This window comes from Phasianus colchicus, chromosome 21 (genome assembly GCF_987193195.1).
Source record: "Phasianus colchicus chromosome 21, bPhaCol1.hap1.1, whole genome shotgun sequence".
In the NCBI taxonomy this organism is placed as follows: Eukaryota; Metazoa; Chordata; class Aves; order Galliformes; family Phasianidae; genus Phasianus; species Phasianus colchicus.
In genome coordinates, this window is record NC_143456.1 from 10,345,157 (window position 1) to 10,365,000 (window position 19,844).

Genomic DNA, 19,844 nt, shown 5'->3' on the forward strand with positions numbered 1-19,844 from the left:
GTTTCAGTGGGGTCGGGGATTACGCTCACTAAGGCATCCCATGGATTTCTGGTCCCTTCCCACCATTGGAACCGCTCCCGTTCCCCTGCCCCACAGCCCGGGGCCAGATGGAGGCAACATCCCTCTGCTTGGTGCTGTTCTGCATGTGGTCGGAGGCTCTGGTTTCTGGGAGCTGTTCTGTTTAATTTGCAAATTATTGAATCAGTTCAGAAGCGGCTGCCCAAGGTTCCTTGGCTCATGTTTTTTCAGGAATCGGATCAGACAATCCTTCTGGTATTAAATGGTCCATGAGTCCCTTGGCTGATTTATCCAAATGCTGCTGGAAATCATTGCTTCCTCTCCACTCCTAGAAGTGAGACCAGAGAACAAAATCTGCAAGTGATAAAAATCTCTTTCCAGTATTATTTGCAGAACCAGCTGTACTCTCCTACCAAGACAAAGTGGGAAGTCCTTGGTGGGCTGGAAGGGCTCCAGCTCCTGTCCAGCTGCAGACAGCAGCACGAGTGGGGCAGGCGGGCGCTGAGTGTGCCATGCCCTCCTGAAACAGCACAGGAGCAACGCCTGCACGAGTGCAGGATGTCCTGAACTGCTCCAACTACAGTCACTCGTGGTGCAGGGGAGTAATTAAAGCTATAGCCGTTTGTAGTTAAATGTCACCTTGCTCTGAGCAGGGCTTTGGTTCCTTGCTTGTGCACACTGTGCAATTGCGGCAGTTCTGTGCACACAGATGCAGGCTGGTAGTCTGGAAACACAAAATTTACTGCAAACAATCTAGACCAGAAAATATTGTTCTCTTTCTTTGCTGATTTTCAGGCTTCAGTGCAGAAAAGCGATAGGTAGCCAAGGGTTACTGGGGAAAACGTTGCACTGTTGAGGCTCTGCCCACACCTGCCCTGAGCTGTGGTGCACCTGCAGCACTGGGGCCGGAGCCGGGCAGCCCTGCAGTGCGTGCCCATGGCCGTCCCCTGGTGCACAGGGCTGCATGGGGCCAGTGCTGCCTGTGTGCCCTGTCTGGGTGAGCCCAGGAGTGGCTGTGGAGCCGTGGCGGTGCGCGTGGGGAGTCAGCCTCTGGGCAAACTTCAGATGTTGGGCACTGAATGTTAAATAAATGAGAGAGGGAGCAGCTGGCAAGGTGAGGCCCATCAAGGGCAAAAAAAAAAACGATGGCTCCAAAAATAGAGGCTGTTAATTTACAGAACATCTTTACTGTCCTTCTCAAGGATAAAGCATCCCGACAGCTGAACTTGTTGCAGATGGGTGTGCTGTGAGGGATTAACACCTCCATGGGCCAGGTTTCATCAGCAGAATTAAGCGAAGGCATAAATGTAACCTGTGATGCTCCGAGCACTTAATTGACACAGCATAACAAAAGGCAGCGCTTACTGCTCGCTGCAAAACGGCGTCACATAATATGTTGACATCTCCCCTTCCCACGCACAATTTGTATCAATGCTCTGTCAGGTTAGACTGCCTGGTAAATCAGACGAACAAACAAAAAGGCAGAATGCGTGCAGAAGTCTTTTGTTAGATGTTAGTGAGAATATAGGAAGAAAGGTACAGCTGAGAGCTCTGTACAGGGTGCTTGTGTCCTTGCTTGTGTCCACACAGCCATGCTATGCCTTAGGGGTGCATGTTGGTTCCAGCCCAGCTCATGCCCGGAGAAGCCCTGCGATGTTGCTGGAGGGTCAGTGGGTGGAGAGCATCTCAGTGTCCAGCTGCCTGGTGGAGCTTGGATGGCACAGCCGGAGGAGGTGGACCAATGTGGTTGCTGGTGGGTGGAAGTAGCCACCTTCCTTCCCACAAAGATCCCCAAAATGGGTTTTTAAAGGCAAACAAACATATCCATGATGTGATTATGTTGGAATTCTGGTGTTGTGCCAGGCTGGCACAGAGCAAGCCCCCCAGGCTGGGGCCATGTACATGGTGCCATGATGGTGCTGTGGGCTGTCATTAGCAGGGCAGCTGGTGTGGGACCTCTTGTCCATGCTCCTGATTTCCTGATTGCCAGGGAGCTCCTCACGATGCAGCAGTGCTGCCTTGCCGCTGGGTGCATTCAGCAGTGCAGCACAGTGAGGGCATGCTCCGCACCCAGCAGCACGTTTTGAGCAGCGTTTCAGCACACCAGCATGGTCTGCCAGGCTCAGGACCTGAATTTGTTCATGCTTCTGGGATGTGACCAGAAGTGCTCTGAATATCAGAGAATGACTCCACCCACCCTGGCTGCTCTGTGGGTTCCCGGTGCCCGCGCTCAGAACGGGGCAGTGCCGCAGAGCCGGTGGTGCGTTGGTTCCTGCTCCCCTTCAGAAAACCCCGCGGCTGGGCCTGGTAACTGCATTAAGGTATTTCCTTAATTAGATTTACTAAGTATGTAGGATTCTAATTCTTTTTTTTGCCTTCTTTCTTAATTTGCCTAATGAGGAAAATGAAGAAATAACATTACCTAAGTGATGTCTGCGCAGCTTTCCGGGAAGCCTCTGCCCTGCCCGGTTTGCCCTGGCCCTGTAGGGCTCAGTGAGGGGCAGCCCGGCCTCCATCCCCCTCTTCCCCTCCCCCCTGTGCTGATTGTCCCACTGCAGCTGTGGGTGAGCTCGGGGCAGAGCTGGTGGCTGTGGGCTGTGCTGTGCTGTGAGGTGCTCAGGGCGGCACAGGGCTGTGCCAGATGCCAAGGTCCCTGTGCTGGTGGCACTGTGGGCTCTGCTGTGAGCTTCAGGTGGGCTCCCGGGGCTGCCGTGCCCTGTGCAGGTGGGGACACACCGACCTTCCCCCGAGCCATTCGTCATCCCATGAGGGCAGACTGCTGGGAGTCAGGCTGGTGGCCCTTGATCCCGGTGCTGACAGAGAACTGAATCACTGCGCTCGGTACTGCAGGTCACCACAGTGTGCTGCTGGCATCAGGGCTGATTGCTGGTGAATGTTCTGTGTGCTCACCCTGAAGTGAGATCGCAGCTCCAGCAGTTTGGCCCCAAAGAAGCAATCAACATGTGATAACAGAACACGTTGTTAACTTGTGCGAGTGATTTTATAATACTTAGAATGCGATGCTATGGCAACCTGTTACAAATCCCAGATCAAATGGAATTATTTGTATGCATCCCCATAACTTTCATCTTTGGAGGTCTGTGCCTTTGAGGCTGCTCTGCAGATTGGTGCAATCAGACAGAAAGAGGGTTGAAAGGAAGAGAGCAAAGATGGGTGCTTGTGTCCATGTCTGGCTGCCTGCAGTGCTCCAGGAAGTCGTAGAACAAAGAGTGCAAATTGCCATCTGGGCACCTTCTCAGCAGTGGAGCTGCGGTGAGTTTGTGGGGAGTAGGAAGAGAGGGAACTCAATGGTCAATGCAGGTGGTCAGCACGTGGCTTCTGCTGCTGCCCATATGCGGTCTTAAAGCATTTCCATTCATTTCTTGGGTGTTGGCCCTGGGTCAAGGCTACTGATGGGGGCCTGAGCCCTTCATTGCCCCATGACCCAACGCTGGCTCCGTGGTCAATTTGAGTCCATGGCTTCCTGTTCCATAGTTATTAACTATCAGGGAACTATTGATCTGTGTCCTGTTAGCACCTTCCCCCAGATCTCAGCACTGAGCTGCAGCCCCTTGCCTCTGCTCTCTGTGCCTGGCTGAGGGCTGAGGACCAGGCAGGGCAGGAGCCCCGCACTGCCCTGTCCTACATGCTCAGCTGGGTGCGTGAGTGCGTACATGTGTGTGTCTCAACAGATGGAGTCAAAGTCCATCAGGGCCAGGAGACGTCTGTTAGCAGAAGCAATTGTAAATACGAGCAGGAAGGCAGGAGGAGCAGTGGGCAGCCCTGTCAGGCCCTTCTCAGTCTGTCATTGCAGGGACATCCCTGCACAGCTGCCCTTTGCCTTGCACGGTAGCAGTGGGGTTCTGCTTTTGCCACAGTGGTCTCATAGAAAACCAGGTCTGCAAGGGCGATGTGGCAGCTCCTTGTGAAGCACCACAGGCACATTCTGCATTGGTGCAGCTGTTTCTCCTGCAGTGCAGTGCTGTCCGGTCCGCAGTGCCCAGCGGGCTGTTCTGCAGTGCAGGGTGCCCAGCAGAGCCCAGCTGGCATAGGGATGCACTGCAGGGATGCGCTGCAGGGACGTGCCATGGGGTGCGCCCCTCCAGCTCTGGGCTGGGAGCAAAGTGAGGCTAATGCAGGTGTTTGTCGCAAGAAGCTCTGCTGGTGTCCCAGTGTCGGCTGCAGGCACCTACCACTGTCTGGTGGGGCCCTGGTGTGCACTGCTGCTCGGCTCCCCATGCACTGCCTCATGCTGTGCTGTGCCATCCCAGGCGGGCTGCCATGGGAGCAAACCTCGTTACTGCGTGATAAACAGTTGGACATTTTGGCCCCATTTCTGCAAGACTAACCTGGCAGGAACGAGAGGAAACAAAATTAAATCTCAGATTTTCTGACTCCCGGAGTAGCATCTGGCAGTACTGCTGCGTGTGACGATTTGATTGTCTGCCTGAGAAGGGATTTTTTTTTTAAAGGCACAGAGTGTTTTTATCAAATCATCAGTGGAGGGCTTTGAGTGCAGCTTCTCAGGGCTGAGGAGAAGTGGGGTTGCATTTTTTGGCAGGCTCTTGGTGCAGTTCTTTTTCCCCTGCTTTCCAGTGTCACATCCCCATGAGACCACCGTGCCAGTGCCACTCTGCTGTGGGTATCCATGTGGTTGGCCCTTGCCAAAGCCCAATCTGGTGGAGCCTGGGGGGGTTCACGCAGCACCACCATGCTGAACTCAGTGGGGCCGTGGTGCTGAGACACGAGGCCGGTTCAACCAAAAGAGACCGGTCACCCGTGTTCCTTCTCTCCTTTCTCCCAGACTGGGCCGCAGGGGTTGCTGACGACACCTGTTCTGTTTTGCAGGAAGCAGGAGCTGCTGAGCAGCACGGATGTGACTCTCCCAGAGCGGCCACTGTCCCCTCCGCTCACTGCCCCCCCCACCATGAAGGTGAGTGCTGCACTGCAGGGCTGAGCACCCTGTGCCGGGGCCGTGGGCGCGCGGTCCGGGCTGGGTGCTGCTTTTGGAAACGGAGCCGGCAAGGAGCGGCACTTCCAACGCAGCGCCTGTAGCAGCTGGGGCCGTTCCGAGCGGAGCAGAGTAGGTGGTTTCTGGAGAGCAGCCGGCAGTATGTTCAGACACCATCAGCTACAGCGCGGTGAGCGTGCCAGCGGGCCCCATTCTGCTGCCGCCGCGTTATGCAATGCCGAGCGGCGGTGCCAGGCGGGTGCAGAGCCCAGTGCTGCTGTCTGATCGGCCCCAGCTCCATGTGCTGCCCCAGGCACCCACCTGCGTGCTGCTGGCACCTGCTCTTTGGCCCCAGCGTAAGCCTTCGAGGTGCGCAGCTCCTCTGCTCTCGGAGTAACCCAAGCAATTAGTGCGAGTGGAGCTTCCAGACAAAGGAAATGGCAGCTCTTCCCCCTGGGTAGCTGCAAAGCATTCGATATGTTGCCACCTGGGAAATTACTCATTAAACTGGTGAAGATGAGATCGAAGAGAAGCTTACAAGACAGCTGAGAACCTGGTTAAATGGTTGTTAAGAGGAGGGGGGCTGGGGATGAATTGAGCTAGAGAAGTTTATTAGTGAGGTTTCTCAAGTTTTGGCTCATTTGCACTTATGTTGGAGGCCCGGGTGCACAAAGCAGGAGTGAGCTGGCAGAGCACACTGGTGGATGGCGGGCGTTATGAGGGGCTGGGGCTGAGGAGGTGGGATAGGGGGACACATGGAGCTGGCAGTGAGTCCTGCCCAGCACAGCTCACTCACTCCTCCCTGCCTTGTAGCAGCCCCCAGCTAGGAGCTCGCAGCTGAGCTGCACAAAGTGAGGAGGTTCATCCCTGCATGCACTTTGTGCTTTCTGCTTAATTCTGGGCACAGGCTGCAGACAGCTTGCTGGAGGCACTGGCTTCCTGCAGAACAGCCCATTGCTAATTCAGCTGTGTGAGCAAACTCCTTCTAAGAGCATGCAAGCTATGCCAGCAAAAATGTGTTTTCCTGGTGTAACTCAAATTCCTTGAAGGAGGCAAACTACAATGGCAAAAACCTTTTTTGCTGGTGTAATTCCACAGTGAGGCTTGCTTCCCACCAGCCCTCAGCGGGAGGAATTTGTCTGGCACTTGTAATGGGCATCACCGTGTAGGAACAGAGCGGCAGACCGAGCCAAAAGAGAGCAGAGCGGAGCGGCCACGGGGCAAAGCCATCCGTCTGCTCCTGGGCTCCCCTGCTGCTCTGCTATGTCCGCCCTGGAAACTCAAGGGGAGAGGAAGGGGCAGCAGGTGCAGGCAGGGACACGGCCCCAGGGGCAGTCATGGCCTCGCAGTCGCAGGCACTTCCAGCCAGGGGACAGGTGGGCACGGCGTGGCACAGCCAGACCCGGGACCTGGCGTGGTGCAGGCTTTCTGACTGGCCTTGTGCGGAGAGCAGCCAGACTGAAGGCAGGCTGGAAGGGCTGCGCTGATACCCGCCCATGGCAATGACAGGTGACCCCGTGGTTGCGGCTGGGGCGAGGCGCTGCCTGGGTGCTGGTTGTGCTGGGCTCTTTGCTGCGCTGCCCGGATGCATCTGGGAGATGGGGATGTGCTCGTTGGAACCAAGCCCCTGTCCCTCCCTCCCCTCCCGCCCCACTCAGCTCTCTGTGCCACCTCTCGCGTCCGTGACGGGGAAAACCTCCCTGAGCCACGTGCGAACTCTCACCCGCTTCCTGCCCAACCTGTTTGGGGCACTTCCCGCGGAGCCACCCTTTTAAATAACAAAGCAGCAGCCCTGCCATGCCTCTGGCTGGAGAAACATTAACGAAGGGAGGTGTCGGTGGGGATGGTGGCCCGCCTGGCGCTGGGTCGCTCCGCGCTGCGCTGCCGGTAGGACCCGCGGTGGCCGCAGCAGCTCCGGCGGCGAGGCTGAGAGCTGCGGGCAGTGCGGGGCTGGGATGGATTTCCTGCGGGGGCTGCTGGTGAGTGCCACGTGCGGGGCTGCGGGCGGCGGTGCGGGCGGCGGTTGGCCGTGGGCACCTCTGGGTGTGCGGCCCTCAGCTGCACACTCGTGGTGCGGTTTTCTTTCTGGATGTTGTTTCCATTGGAAACCTCCGCTGTGGGCACTTTGTGGCTGTGCTTCTACTTCTGCTCCAGGTCGGTCCTTATCTGCTCGCTGCATTGTGCCCGCATGTGGGCTCAGCAGCACCAGCTCTGCCAATGGGGCTTTGGGGCAGATCTCATGATGATGGAGAGGAGCAAATGCAGCACTGTGCTGGGATGCTGGAGGTGATGCTGTGATCTCTTCTCTTCGCTGTCAGGAGAATACTTTTAGCTGTGAGGTAGTGAAGGCATGTGAGCTTAGGAAGAAAACAACAATGGTACTATTTTTGGCTTGGATATTCTGCATTTCTAAGGTCACTGAATCACAGAATCACAGAATCGTAGGGGTTGGAAGGGACCTCCAGAGATCATCGAGTCCAACCCCCCTGCCAAAGCAGGTTCCCTACACCAGGTCATTACTACCAGCTCTGGGACAGGTCTGTCCTGCCTGTGGAGGGAGGGAATGGCTTTCTGTGCCGGTGGTGCCTTTGGTTGCATTTGTAACACAGCTGCAGTCACTGCTGCCAGGAGCAGCCGGGCTCAGTGACTCAGCTCAGTAAGAACAAACTGGTGGCTGAACCACTGCAGGTGACGCTGCTTCTGACTGAGCAGCACAAAGGTATAATTGTCCTAACTATATTTACCAAAATATTTGTGGCGTGGTAAAGCTTGGCTTCAAGTCTGCATAAATTCCTAATGGCTACAGACTGCTCTTTGCTTTATTAAATGTGTACACGTGTTCTACTGGAGCTCACTTGGAAAGGTGGATCGGGTTCTGCTCTGTTGTTTTGCCTGTCTGCCCTGGCTGCTGGCAGAGGGGTGACAACTATTTTCATTGTCTCAGAGAGCGTGCGTGTATTGCAGACACCTGGAGATAAGCAGGAACCTGAAAGGAACTTAAAGTAAAGCAAAGACTTTTTCAGTTTGGACGCAGAGCTCTTTTGAACCTAGGTACGTTTCTCCTGCTGCAGCTGCAGTGATAAAGAAGGGGCATAGTCTAAGGGCAGGACTGTGGCCAGGGCTGCAGGCTGTGCTGGTGCCCGGCCATCGGGCAGCGCCTTCCGCTGCGCTGTGGGAGTGGTGGCCGGCGGCTGCTGCAGCACAGCTCACCTCTGCTGCGTCTGTGCGTGAGAAAACTTGTGTGAGGCACCTTTGGTCTTGGAATGATTTTCATTTCTTCATCTCCCCCTCTGATTTTTCTTTCTTTTCTGTCTTTAGAGGAATTCAGTTGGTTCTAGGGCTCCCCTGAACATACTCTGGTGCTGTGCTCTTTGGCACGGTGCTGTGAGCCCCTGCCCCGAGTCCTGCGTTCCCCTTCTGCAACCACTGCTGGGAGCCAGAGGTGTCACGGCCCTTTGTGGCCGTCCTGCAATAAACACGGATTAAGGTCTGTGGGTGGGGGAGGATAAAGGAGAGGAGAAAGAAGTCCTTCATCATATCCCTGTCAAAGTCATGTATTGGTTTACTAGGAGTGCCCCAGTATTGACATCTGGAGGATGCTGGATAATTTATTTGCTTGTATGTGGGAGTAGGAGGGGCCATGCAGGGTGACTGTGCCACCGTTGTCCCAGTGGTGTCCTGCCAAAGGCCAGCATGCAGGGCCGCGCATTCGGGAGCCACTGCTCACTGCAGCACATGGATCAGCACACCTGGCCAGGCCCAGCCCCAGAGCAGAGCTTTTGCTGCTGGTTTCTGTGTGGAGCAGCAGCCTGGGCTTTGTGCCCACCTGATCTCCAGCACCATGCAGCACTGAGCGTGTGCTGCATCCACAGCGTGCAGTGCGGCTCCTTCCCAGCCCAGGCCTGCAGGATGGCTGAGCTGTTCTGCTCGGCATTGCAGCCCATGTTGGCAGCTCCCGGCGCCCGGTTGGACAGCACGGTTCTCTTTTCTTTTTCAGTCTGCAGAATTCTTCGAGATGTTGGAGAAGATGCAGGTGAGCTGCAGTGCGGTGCGGGGCGGCGTTGGCGTGAGATGTCCTGCTGGCGTCTGTGTGGTGGCAGCTTCTTCGTTGCTCAATCTGTTCACTTTGTTCCAAACAGGCACCAAAACTTGAAGATCAGAAAGCTGGAAGCCAAAAACATAAGGTTTGTTAGATTTTATTTCTTGTGTGGATCTTTCCAGGAGTTCCCTGTTATCTCCAGAAATCGGGGCTTTAATGTGTGTAGTCAAAGGCAGTTGTTTAAAGGACTAAAAGGGATTTAGGAGTTATCTAAAAGCAAGGCACTGATTGAATTGCAGAGATAAGAGAGTGGTGCATGTAAATCCCTAATCCAGCTTTGCGTCCAAAGCGGTGCATCTCTGTTGAGTGATGTGTGCTGGCTGGTTCTGTGGTGCTGTGCGGAAGCTGGCGTGGGTGCAGGATGAGCAGTGCCATGGGCAGAGCAGGGCAGAGCTGGGGCTGCACCCAGCAACATCACTTAGTGTGTTAAATTGGGTTTGGGGTTCAGGGACAGATGGAACCTGGGGAGCAAGCAGTAGTGCGCAGTTCTGTGATTCCCTTTGCAGGAGGACTACATCCCATACCCCAGCATCGATGAGGTAGGTGCTCTGAGACATGCTGCTGTGCCCCCAGGGCAGTGCCCTTCCAGAAGTGTGCAGAGTCTTGCTTCCAGCAGGAGCTGTGAGGCACGCTGCTCCTGCCCAGCTCTGCAGTGCCATACCTGCTCCCCGCAGAGGAGTAGGGCACTGCAGAGGGGCAGGACCTACCCTGAGGTGTGGGGCAGCCCATCATCCTGTGCCTCCCCAGATCCTGGAGAAGGGCAGCCCCTACCCGCTGGTTATTCTGCCCCAGTTTGGGGGGTACTGGATTGAGGACCCAGAGAACCTCGGCACGCCCACCTCATCCGACAGCAGTGTCTGCGAGGAGGAGGAGGAGAACTTCAGCCCCAGCCCCTATGGGTACAAGCTGGAGTGCAAAGGAGAGGCCAGAGCCTACAGGAAGCACTTCCTGGGGAAGGTGGGTGCGGAAAGGGCAAGGGGTTGGCTGAAAATTTCTCCCAGCCAGGAGAAAAAATCAAATCCTACAGCTGTGAGTGGAAAGGGCGAATGCTGCAGCCTTGCTCTGGGCAGGGGCAGCAGGGCTGCTGACTCACAGTGCTGGATGCTGTGCCCAGAGCCTGCGAGGCTGGGGGGAGGAGTGTCATCCTGCCATGTGCTGAGCTCCACCGCCCACCTGCTGCTTCTCTCTGCAGGACCACTTAAACTTTTACTGCACAGCCAGCAGCCTGGGAAACTTGATCCTGTCCATTAAGTGTGAGGAGGTGGATGGCACCGAATATTTACGGATTATACTCAGGTACAGAGGAAAAACATGCAGTGTTTAGCAAAATATCTTCTTGAAAGACTCTCCATTTGTTTCTCTGTAAATACCGCAGGCAGGATGCAGCACACCCGTTGCCATGGTGTGCAGGGCTCGGGGGGCTCGGGGTAGGGCAGAAGCCAGAGGTACTGTCCCTATACTGCTCTGTGCTGGGGCTGCCCGACCACTGGTGGTGAACACAGAGCTTTGATCCACTGCTGAAATCACATCTGGAACTCCTCATGATCCACTGTCATATCTGCTGCCATTTTTCCCCTAATCTGGCAAGGGTGCCTGAGCCGTTGCCTCAATTCTCTTTCAAACAACGAATATTTTAAGAGATGCAGAGATGAAAATAACAGTGGAGCTCTTGGTAACTGACCAAGCCCAGCAGAACACCATGTTGCAGCACCTCCTGCAGTGTGCATGGCACAGAGCTGTGCTGCTGGCAGGCAGGGAGGCTGCAGTGCCTCGGGCTGCATGGGATCCTCCCCAGCTTCTTTTCATTTCTTTTTCCTTGTTAGGTCCAAAGTGAAGACATTGCACGAAAGGATTCCTCTGGCAGGATTTAGCAAGCTGCCCAGCATCCTACAGATCGCGAAGGTAACCTGCGTGGGGCTGCTCCGGGTGGGTTGCTGGGTGAGCTCAGGGAAGGGGAGGGGGAAGCTGCACCCAGGGGCTGCCCCACTGCACCTCTGGTCAGCACCAGCTGGGCACGGGCATCGCAGCAGGACGGGATGCCAGGGGAGCTCCTGCAGCCAAGGGCTGGGTGTGTCTCTCTGATAAGATGTGTGCAGCCATGCTGATGCCCACTGATGCTCACAGCACTTTCCCTTGCTCCCAGGCCTTCTGTGATGATGCCTCTGGACTGAAGTTTAATCCGGTTCTGTATCCCAAGGTGAGGAACTTACCTTGCATTCAGTAGAGATGAGGTTGGGATAATTCTGCCTTTTTCCCCATGATCCAGTAGCTTGCTTTTTGAGCACGGGAACTTGTGCAGAGCTAGGAGGATTCAGTACCTTTGAGAAAGATCTCCTCGGTGCTCTGTACAGATGCAGGGCATAGGTACTATTTTCCTTAGGGAATTACAGAAACAGAGTGGTGAGGCCCTGGCACAGGCTGCCCAGAGCTGTGGATGCACCATCCCTGGAGATGCCCAAGGCCAGGCCAGAGGGGGCCCTGTGCAGCCTGCTCTGGTGAGGGTCACCCAGCCCACTGAGGGACTGGAGCAAGGTGATCTGTAGGGTCCCTTCCAACCCAACCATTCCGTGATACTATGGTGAGAGACGCACCTTGCCAAAGGGAAGGACACACAGACTATGAGGTATGAACCAGCCCCAATCTGGGTTTGGTGCCTGCAGTTTAGCTGGAGCCCAGTAGGACTGAGCCTGTCCTCACTGTGACAGGGCTGGAACTCACTAACCCTAACCCCGCTCCAGGATCACTGGAGCACTGCAAGCTCTTCAGCTGCTGTAGAAACCCATTATGGGAAAGTTTTTCAGCACACTCATCATCTTCAGCCGTTTGTTATGTGTCAAACATGCAGCAGGCTCAGCAGTGCTTTGCCAGGACTCTCGGTGCCCTTTGATGTAGCCCAATTGAGGCAGTTTCATTCACCCGTTCTCATTACCATCTTGCCACCATCCAACACTGGGAGCCCAAGAGCAGCCGCTGCCCACACAGGACAGTGACCCCAGGTCCCACTCCTCAGCTGCCATGGGCTCCCAGCTGTGCCTTGTTTCACTGCAGGCCTCCCAGATGATAGTGGCTTATGATGAGCATGAGGTCAACAACACTTTCAAGTTTGGTGTCATCTACCAGAAGTTCAGGCAGGTGAGTGAGCGCTGTGAGCGTGGAGCATTGCTGTGCCTGGTGCTTCGCACTGCTGTTGGCACTCAGGTGAATGAGTGCCACGTGCAGCACGTGCTGCAGCTGGTGTCCTTACCAACTGCAAGTCTCTGGTGACTTGGATAGGGCCTGACTCATTAAAATACAATGTGACTGAAGAATAATCGATATGAAAATCAGCTGTAGGGAGAAATGGATGTGGAAATGCACTGTAGCAGCCACGGTGCCTTAATTAGATGTGTGTTCAGACAGTGCAAAGTGGTGCATTGGTGGGAGCTGGGAGCCATGCAGACACGCCTGTGAGTGCTTCCATTAGCCTGGGGATGCTGGCTGCAGAGCACGGGCACAGCTGGGTTGTATAATTTGCCTCAGATTATTCTGACAGGCACCCTCATTATCTTTACATACTGCATTTTATTTTGGATTGAACTCATAGAAGACCATTATCAAGGTCTCATTGTTTCGAATACACACATGAAGGATTCAGGTTGGCTGCCCGTTCCTCTCTCAAGATGCATCTGTGTCTTTGCAGACCCAGGAGGAAGAGCTGTTCGGCAACAACGAGGAGAGTGCTGCCTTCAGGAACTTCTTAAATTTGCTGGGAGACACCATAACACTGCAGGACTTTAAAGGGTACGTAGGAAAGACTGATTTTACAAATAAATTTAGCTAGAGACCATATAGTCTGTAAAGTATCTATCGTGTGAGAGCAGAAGTCAGCTCATTCATGAGCAGCACAGAGCAGCACAAATAGCTCTGGCTCGTGGGTCACAGTCAGGGGAGTTCACAGAGGAGATGGAACTGCCGACAGCAGAACTTCCATCCCTGCAGCCCGAGGCTGTGAGGCAGGCTGCTGCACTCGGCTGTAGAGGAAGGGGCTGTGGCAGTGCGGTGGTGCCGTGGGGGTCTGCTCCACGCCTGGAGCTGTGACTGTGCTGCATGCCCTGGGCCTCAGGCTGCACTGCACCACATGCTGCACGGTTTGTTCCTTCCCGTTTGCTAGCAGGTAGATAAAGACAGATGAGATAGTTTGTTCCGTTGCCTCATCCCCTGACAGCCACCAGTGGGCTCTGGTGAGCTGTCAGTGACCATTTCTGCCTTTCTCCCTGACTCTCTCCTCATTTCCAGTTTCCGAGGAGGCCTGGATGTCAGCCACGGGCAGACGGGGGTTGAGTCCGTGTACACCGTGTTCCGGGACAGGGAGATCATGTTCCACGTGTCCACCAAGCTGCCTTTCACGGAAGGGGACACCCAGCAGGTGAGGGATGAGGCTGGAGCGCCCGCGGGGCACGGCCACCTGCCCGTACCAACCACGCTTTCCCTTTCCACCCAGCTGCAGAGGAAGAGACACATTGGCAATGACATTGTGGCAATTATCTTTCAAGAAGAGAACACACCATTCGTCCCAGACATGATTGCCTCCAATTTCTTACACGCCTACATTGTGGTGCAGGTGGAGAACCCCGATGCAGACACTGCATCCTACAAGGTATGGGATCCCAGCTCGCACGTATCACGTTTTGCTCTGTCTGTCCATAGCCACGTGCAGGACAGGCCGCATCTCCAAACCACACATTTGCTCATGTGTGCTCAGGGTGCTCAGGCATCTACATAACTGGAGAATGTGTATATTGAGCATATGTGTGTACATGAACACATACACTTGTGTTTGTGCTATTACAGTGTGTGTGTATACATACATATGTGTACATATAAAACGTGCCCATGTAGCAGTATGCTCATTTACAAGGGATTTTTGATGCCACAGATGTTGCAATGAGCCCCAGAACAGCTCATACCGCCTAAACACAGAGCCCAAGTGTAGGTAGCATCACCCCTCCATCAGGAGGCGCAGCAGGACAGTTTCTCACTCTGAAAGCACACCACTTAGGGCCGTGAGGGAAGAAGGTTTGTGAGAAGTAGATGTGAGCAGTTATCCCATGGACACAGGTGGGCTGCAGCCCGGGGCTGGGCTGGGGGCATCACCCCAAGTGGGCTCTGTGCTGTGCGCTGCCCTCAGCCCACCGCTGCCCCTGCACACACAGGTCTCCGTCACGGCCCGGGAAGACGTCCCCTCCTTTGGCCCACCACTGCCGAGCCCGCCAGTGTTTCAGAAGGTGAGACAGGGCTGAAAGTGCATGCCAAGCTGGGAATTGTGTGTGGGTGTGAGTCTGGGATGCTTCAGGGCACACCTGGAGGTGGAGCTGGGTGTGGGGTCTGTAGGGTCATGGCGCGGTGCTACCAGCAGCAGGACAGTGCAGATGTCCAAGCCCCCACTCTCACTCCCTAGAGCCCCGAGTTCCGGGAGTTCCTGCTGACCAAGCTCATCAATGCCGAGAATGCCTGCTGCAAGTCGGACAAGTTTGCGAAGCTGGAGGTACGGCTCGCTGCCTTTGCCCCCTACTGCCCCACATCACCCCCACAGTGTGCTAGAACTGCTCCTCCTTGCTCTGAGCTGGGTCAGCTCCGGGACAAGTCAGGGACCAGCAGAGTGAGCTTCCTCGTGTCCTCACACCCGGGGCCGTCCTGCTGAGCCTGGTGTCATTCCCCAGGACCGGACACGTGCCGCCCTGCTGGACAACCTTCACGATGAGCTCCATGGGCACACACAGACCATGCTGGGGATGGGGCCCGAGGAGGACAAGCTGGAGAATGGAGGACATGGGGGCTTCCTGGAGTCTTTCAAGGTAAACTTTAGTCTCTCCCCAACAGGAAAGTTAACGTGTACTCAGGGCCGGAAGGTGTCTTTGTGGAAGGTGCAGAAGTGCACTCACTCTGGGCGTGAGTGGCCCTGAAGGCAGAGGAGGGTCCCCACGTTGCTGGTCTCATGCTGGGGGGTGGGTGTAGGCTCAGCTGCATCCTGTTGGGGTACAAGATGCAGAAATTGAGGCATGATGCAGCTGTCCTACAGCGTATTCACGATCTGAGACGCTGATTGTCCTCTCTGCACTGTGGTGCACGGAGAGCAGACACGGCTTTTGGGCTTGCAGGGTGCCCTGGGCCGCATGGTGCGCCCAGCAGCTGGAGCTGGCATCTTCCTGCCCCGCCGCCTTGGGGCCGCGCTGCTGGGCTGTGTGCTGGCGTACCTCCTGCGCTGTGTGCTCTGAGCACCGTGGGGCTGGAGCAGGGTGGGATGTTCTGCTGGTTGCATCACACTGACAAGCTCTCGGCCCCTTCCTCTTGTTGGCTCATCTGGCAGGGTGTGGTAGGGGACATGCCATGCATGGAGTGCTGTGCTGGGGCTCTGGCAGTGCCAGGAGGAGATCCTCCTGCCCACATGCTGCCAGAGCTGGCAGCAGAGCAACCTGCTGCTCCTGCCCACAGACACCATCAGTTTGTACAAGTTGCTGATCCCAATAAATCCAGTCTGATGGATGCTTGCTTGCAGCTCGTTACTCAAGGGGCAGGAGGGGACACCGTGGTCCCTATGCGGTCGGGTGCTGCAGGGTGCAGTGTGGGTTGGTATTGAGGGGTTTTACATGGGGCTGAAGCTGGCAGCAGAGCGGTGCCTGTGCATCATGGATGCAGTGCTGGAAGCCTTCAAAAACATGGCCTTTGGAGGCTTGTTTCCTCCGACACCTCTGTGTCCTGAGCTGTGCTTAAATGCTCTGGAGGAGGAATAGCTGTGGCCTGCTGGGTAGCACAGCAGAAATTTAGGATGCAATAGCTGCAAAGGGAAACTTTCCTGTAATTGGCACACCAGTATCACAGTCCAGTTTGGGCTCTGGTTGCTATGGTTATTACAGTAATTAAAATAAGTGTATAGATTTTTTTAACTTGCGCATTTCCCTGCTGCTCTTCATGGTGTGTGCCAGACTTCCAAAAGATCTCGTGGTCTTATTTGTGAGTGGCTGGGACAACAACTGAGGGAAGGCTTTAAAAATAGCTCGAGTCCTGTTCAAGCATCCAAAATGGGTGTTCAGATTCGCAAAAGGTCTCTGCCTCCCGCATGCACAGCTCTGGTTCCAACAGTTTGAGTCAAAACACGTTAAAGTCATCATCAGCCCCCACGTATTCAGTTCCTGTTCAGAACTGCACCTTTGCTTCTTTCTCTGCACCCCTGGGCCGCTCTGCAGGGGCTGCACAGCCCTCTGTGCTCCCTCTCTGCAGCACCGCTGTGATCTCTGTCATCGGGATGACCCCATGCTGCCAGAGCAGGGGGAACCGCAGCCCCTTCAGTGCGCAGAGCTCGGGCGGTGCTCGAGCTCCCAGGGACTGCTCCTTCCCAGGAAGCAGCGTGCACTGAAAGTGGCGCAAAGTCTCAGGGCAGCTGGCAGCAGGCTACGGGTTGCTGCGTGCTGCATGGAACCGTCAGCCATGCAGGGCCAGGAGGGGCAGGGGGGGCTCCTCGCAGAGCCTTCCCGCAAACCCGGGGAGCGGTGCGAGGGTGTGCGCTTGGACGCTGCCACACCGCCGGGCTGCGCTGTCACTCCTCGGGGGTTTCCGCAGGGCGGGGCCTGGGGCTCTGCTGCTTTGGGTGGCAGCGGTCCCGGGGTGTTGGTGACCGCTGTCTCCTGTCCCTCGTGGCCACAGAGAGCCATCCGCGTGCGCAGCCACTCCATGGAGACGATGGTGGGCAGCCAGAGGAAGCAGCATGGTGGGGGCATCCCGGGCAGCCTGAGCGGGGGCATCGTGCACAACAGCGGCGAGGTGACCAAGACCACCTTCTCGGTTAGTGCAGCCCCACGGCCCTCTGTCCCACTGTCTGTCTGTGTGTCCGCTCCCTCTCATGCCGGCGGGCTGCTGTGGGGTTTCTCGGATGGGGTTGTGCACTCCTCGAGCTCGGGCTGTGTGGTTCTTTCAGCCCCCGGTCTCGGCAGCCGCAGCCAAGAACCAGTCGAGGAGTCCCATCAAGCGCCGCTCGGGGCTGTTTCCACGGCTGCACACGGGGTTGGAGAGCCAAGCAGACAGCAGGGCGCGATGGTAAGCACAACATTCCCGGTGCTGAGGGTGGCGGCAGCCCTGCGGTGTGGCTGTGGTGCCGGAACCTCCCTGTTCTGCATTAGGGCTGTTTCTGCCACGTTCAAGGCTGGGGGGTCTTGGGTGCCTTCCCTCTGACTTAAATCAAAGATGTGGTGTTCTAAGAGCATCTGTTACTCTGAGTTTTGGCACATGGTGCTAGAAATATAATTTGACCATTCGTTTTAAGTCTCCTGTGTAACTCACACAGCCTTTTTGTGCCCTCAGTGACAGTATTTCTGGAGCACAGAAGACACCAGATACTGGACATTCATCCCAGGAGATGAAATCTGAGACCTCATCCAACCCCAGCTCCCCTGAAATATGCCCCAACAAAGACAGGTGAGCAGCACAGAACCAAGCTGCCATAGTCCCTGCAGTCAACAGCCAGAGCACCAGGGGCAATCAAAAATAGGTTCTACTATGAATAAGTTGAGGGACTAAAATAGAGGTTCTGGTGATTCACACACACTGCTTCTTTATGATTTGAAAATAGCCATCTTTAGAAAAGAGCAGCAGCAAGGAGCCCTGTTGGCAGGAGTTTCCAAACCCTGCAGGTGGGGGCAGGTGCATGGAGTGAGCTCCCCGTGCAATGTTCCCACAGCTGCCAGCTCCTGTGTTCCTCCTTTGGAGGGGAATGCTCCCAGCAGTGCCCTGGCTCCATCCCATGGTGGCTACTCTGTGCCCAGCAGAGCTCATCCCACAGTGCTCAGCTCAGTGCTCGGTGCAGTGACCACATGCTTTCCTTAAGTGTCTCATCACCCCCCAGGCCCTTTGTCAAGCTGAAGGAGAATGGCCGGTCCAACATCTCGCGCTCCTCCTCGAGCACCAGCAGCTTCAGCAGCACGGCGGGGGAGAGTGAGACACTGGAGGAGTACGACAGCATGGTAGGAACCCAGTTCTGTGCTGTAGCTCTGGGGGGGGTCTGCTTCTGGGGGCTCCTTGGGGGGACGCCACAGCCTTGTGCCCCTGTGTGCTCCCGGTGGGTGCCAGTGTGATCCCAGCAGGGCGGAGGGAAGCGTGCGTGTCCACTTGGGTTGGCTCCTATGGGATGAACAGTCCTAAAGGATAAAGGCTGCTGTTCCGTGCTGAGCCATGCTGTGCCATGTTTTGCTGTTCTGTGCCACGTTGTGCTGCAGAGCGCAGCTGTGCTGGGCATGTGCAGAGCACCAGGTAGCAGCTTGCTACAGGGAGTGGAGTCGTGTCCCACTCTATCCGTGCAGGGCAGCCAGCCATCCACAGCATCGCCCTTCAAGCAAGACGTGTTCATCTACAGCGCATCGCCTGGCAGCGATAGCCCGAGCGTGGGGGCTGCGGCCACCCCGGTCATCATGAGCCGGAGCCCCACAGGTGGGTTCTGGGGCAGCCTGGTGTTGGAGCAGCTATGGGAGAGGCAGTAAGGCTGCAGGATGCACCCTGGCTGCAGGATGCGGGGCCCCGACTGTGAGCAGCTCGCCCGGCTCACCCATCCTGCAGCACGGAGCTCTAAACCAGCACAGGGAGGGCTTCTAGGGCTCTCCTGATGGACATTTGCAGTAGCCTTGGAAACTCGCTGTCTCCAAGGAATGAGCTGTGACTCAGGAGTTATTTAATAACCAAGCAGCTCTCTTTGAGCCTGGCTCTATTACCCTTCCTACTAACCAACTCTGCACTAATTCCATCCATTGGAGCCAATTAGCAAAGTGAGGTAGGAGTCAACATGAGCCAAATAGGCAGAGCGGGCGCCCGCCCCTCACCGCGCAGCGCAGCGCTGCAGTTTCCCTGTGCGCTGTGGTCCTGCTGGAAGGAGCCATGATTCAAATGAAAGCACACTTTAGGAACTCGGGAGCTCTTTGCAGAACAGCCGGAGAGCTACAAATCCACCAGTAACAGCTCGGTAATTGGGAGCAGCTTGACAACTGGGAGCGGCTCCGGAAAAGGACAGAGCTGGAAGTGCAGCCTGGCTCTCTTTCCTTGGTATCAGCACCCCACCAGTCCTTGTTTTATTAGCAATTTTCAGAATGAACAAAACAGCGTTTTTAATACTTAAAGTGTTTATTTTGCATTTTCCTGCCAAAAGCATTGAAATCCACCCCTACTTACATAGATCAGTCATTTGCTGCAGCCTTTTCAGTGGCATTTCCAGTAGAAACACTGTGAGATGTAATTAAGCCTCAATTTATTCCATCAAAAACACTTAATGTACAGATTTTGCCAAACGTTCAGTCAAGATAGACTAAATATTGGTAACATTGGTGACAAAATATTAAAGCTCCTGGCTGCCGCCTGATTCAGCAATCGCATTTGCTTGTGGGTTATTACTTTGCTTTGCTTTTCTCCACCTTCCAGCAGATATAAAGAACAGAAACTCCCCGAGGTCAAACCTGAAGTTCCGCTTCGATAAGCTCAGCCACGGCAGCTCCAGCACGGTACGCAGCGTGGGGATGCCCTGCAGGGCGCAGCGCGGGGCTGTGGGGCAGTGCTGCTGTGTGTCGCTGTGCCTTTGTCTGCAATCCAACCTGAATTCTGGTTTCTCATTTAGAGTCACTAGCAGGAAAAAAGGAAGTCGAGAACTTTTCAGCGGTGAGTATTTGTAACACTGTTGTGTGAAATGATTCATCTCATCTGTGGTCAAATGCATATATTTTAACGACAGCACGCAGCGACCAACTGCAGCGTTTATGATTAAAT

The 19,844-nt window shown here is 55.4% G+C and overlaps 1 protein-coding gene across 18 annotated transcripts in view; it reads left to right on the forward strand.

Moving 5' to 3' along the window:
- RAP1GAP2 (RAP1 GTPase activating protein 2) overlaps nucleotides 1–19,844 on the forward strand; it is a 51,336-nt gene that overhangs the window by 28,901 nt on the left and 2,591 nt on the right. For 7 of the 18 annotated variants that reach the window (XM_090122471.1, XM_090122478.1, XM_090122477.1 and 4 more), the window contains 21 exons: nucleotides 4,867–4,951; nucleotides 8,967–9,002; nucleotides 9,109–9,153; nucleotides 9,575–9,607; nucleotides 9,816–10,025; nucleotides 10,261–10,364; nucleotides 10,892–10,970; nucleotides 11,212–11,265; nucleotides 12,117–12,200; nucleotides 12,748–12,848; nucleotides 13,344–13,473; nucleotides 13,549–13,704; nucleotides 14,261–14,332; nucleotides 14,506–14,592; nucleotides 14,768–14,902; nucleotides 16,749–16,886; nucleotides 17,020–17,138; nucleotides 17,403–17,516; nucleotides 17,944–18,061; nucleotides 18,314–18,524; nucleotides 19,503–19,736. In XM_090122471.1, the coding sequence (XP_089978597.1) occupies nucleotides 4,867–4,951; nucleotides 8,967–9,002; nucleotides 9,109–9,153; nucleotides 9,575–9,607; nucleotides 9,816–10,025; nucleotides 10,261–10,364; nucleotides 10,892–10,970; nucleotides 11,212–11,265; nucleotides 12,117–12,200; nucleotides 12,748–12,848; nucleotides 13,344–13,473; nucleotides 13,549–13,704; nucleotides 14,261–14,332; nucleotides 14,506–14,592; nucleotides 14,768–14,902; nucleotides 16,749–16,886; nucleotides 17,020–17,138; nucleotides 17,403–17,516; nucleotides 17,944–18,061; nucleotides 18,314–18,524; nucleotides 19,503–19,736 (2,345 nt within the window). The remainder of the gene's footprint in view (nucleotides 1–4,866; nucleotides 4,952–8,966; nucleotides 9,003–9,108; nucleotides 9,154–9,574; nucleotides 9,608–9,815; nucleotides 10,026–10,260; nucleotides 10,365–10,891; nucleotides 10,971–11,211; nucleotides 11,266–12,116; nucleotides 12,201–12,747; nucleotides 12,849–13,343; nucleotides 13,474–13,548; nucleotides 13,705–14,260; nucleotides 14,333–14,505; nucleotides 14,593–14,767; nucleotides 14,903–16,748; nucleotides 16,887–17,019; nucleotides 17,139–17,402; nucleotides 17,517–17,943; nucleotides 18,062–18,313; nucleotides 18,525–19,502; nucleotides 19,737–19,844) is intronic. The other 11 variants (XM_090122474.1, XM_031591402.2, XM_031591400.2 and 8 more) reach the window with 6 other exon arrangements.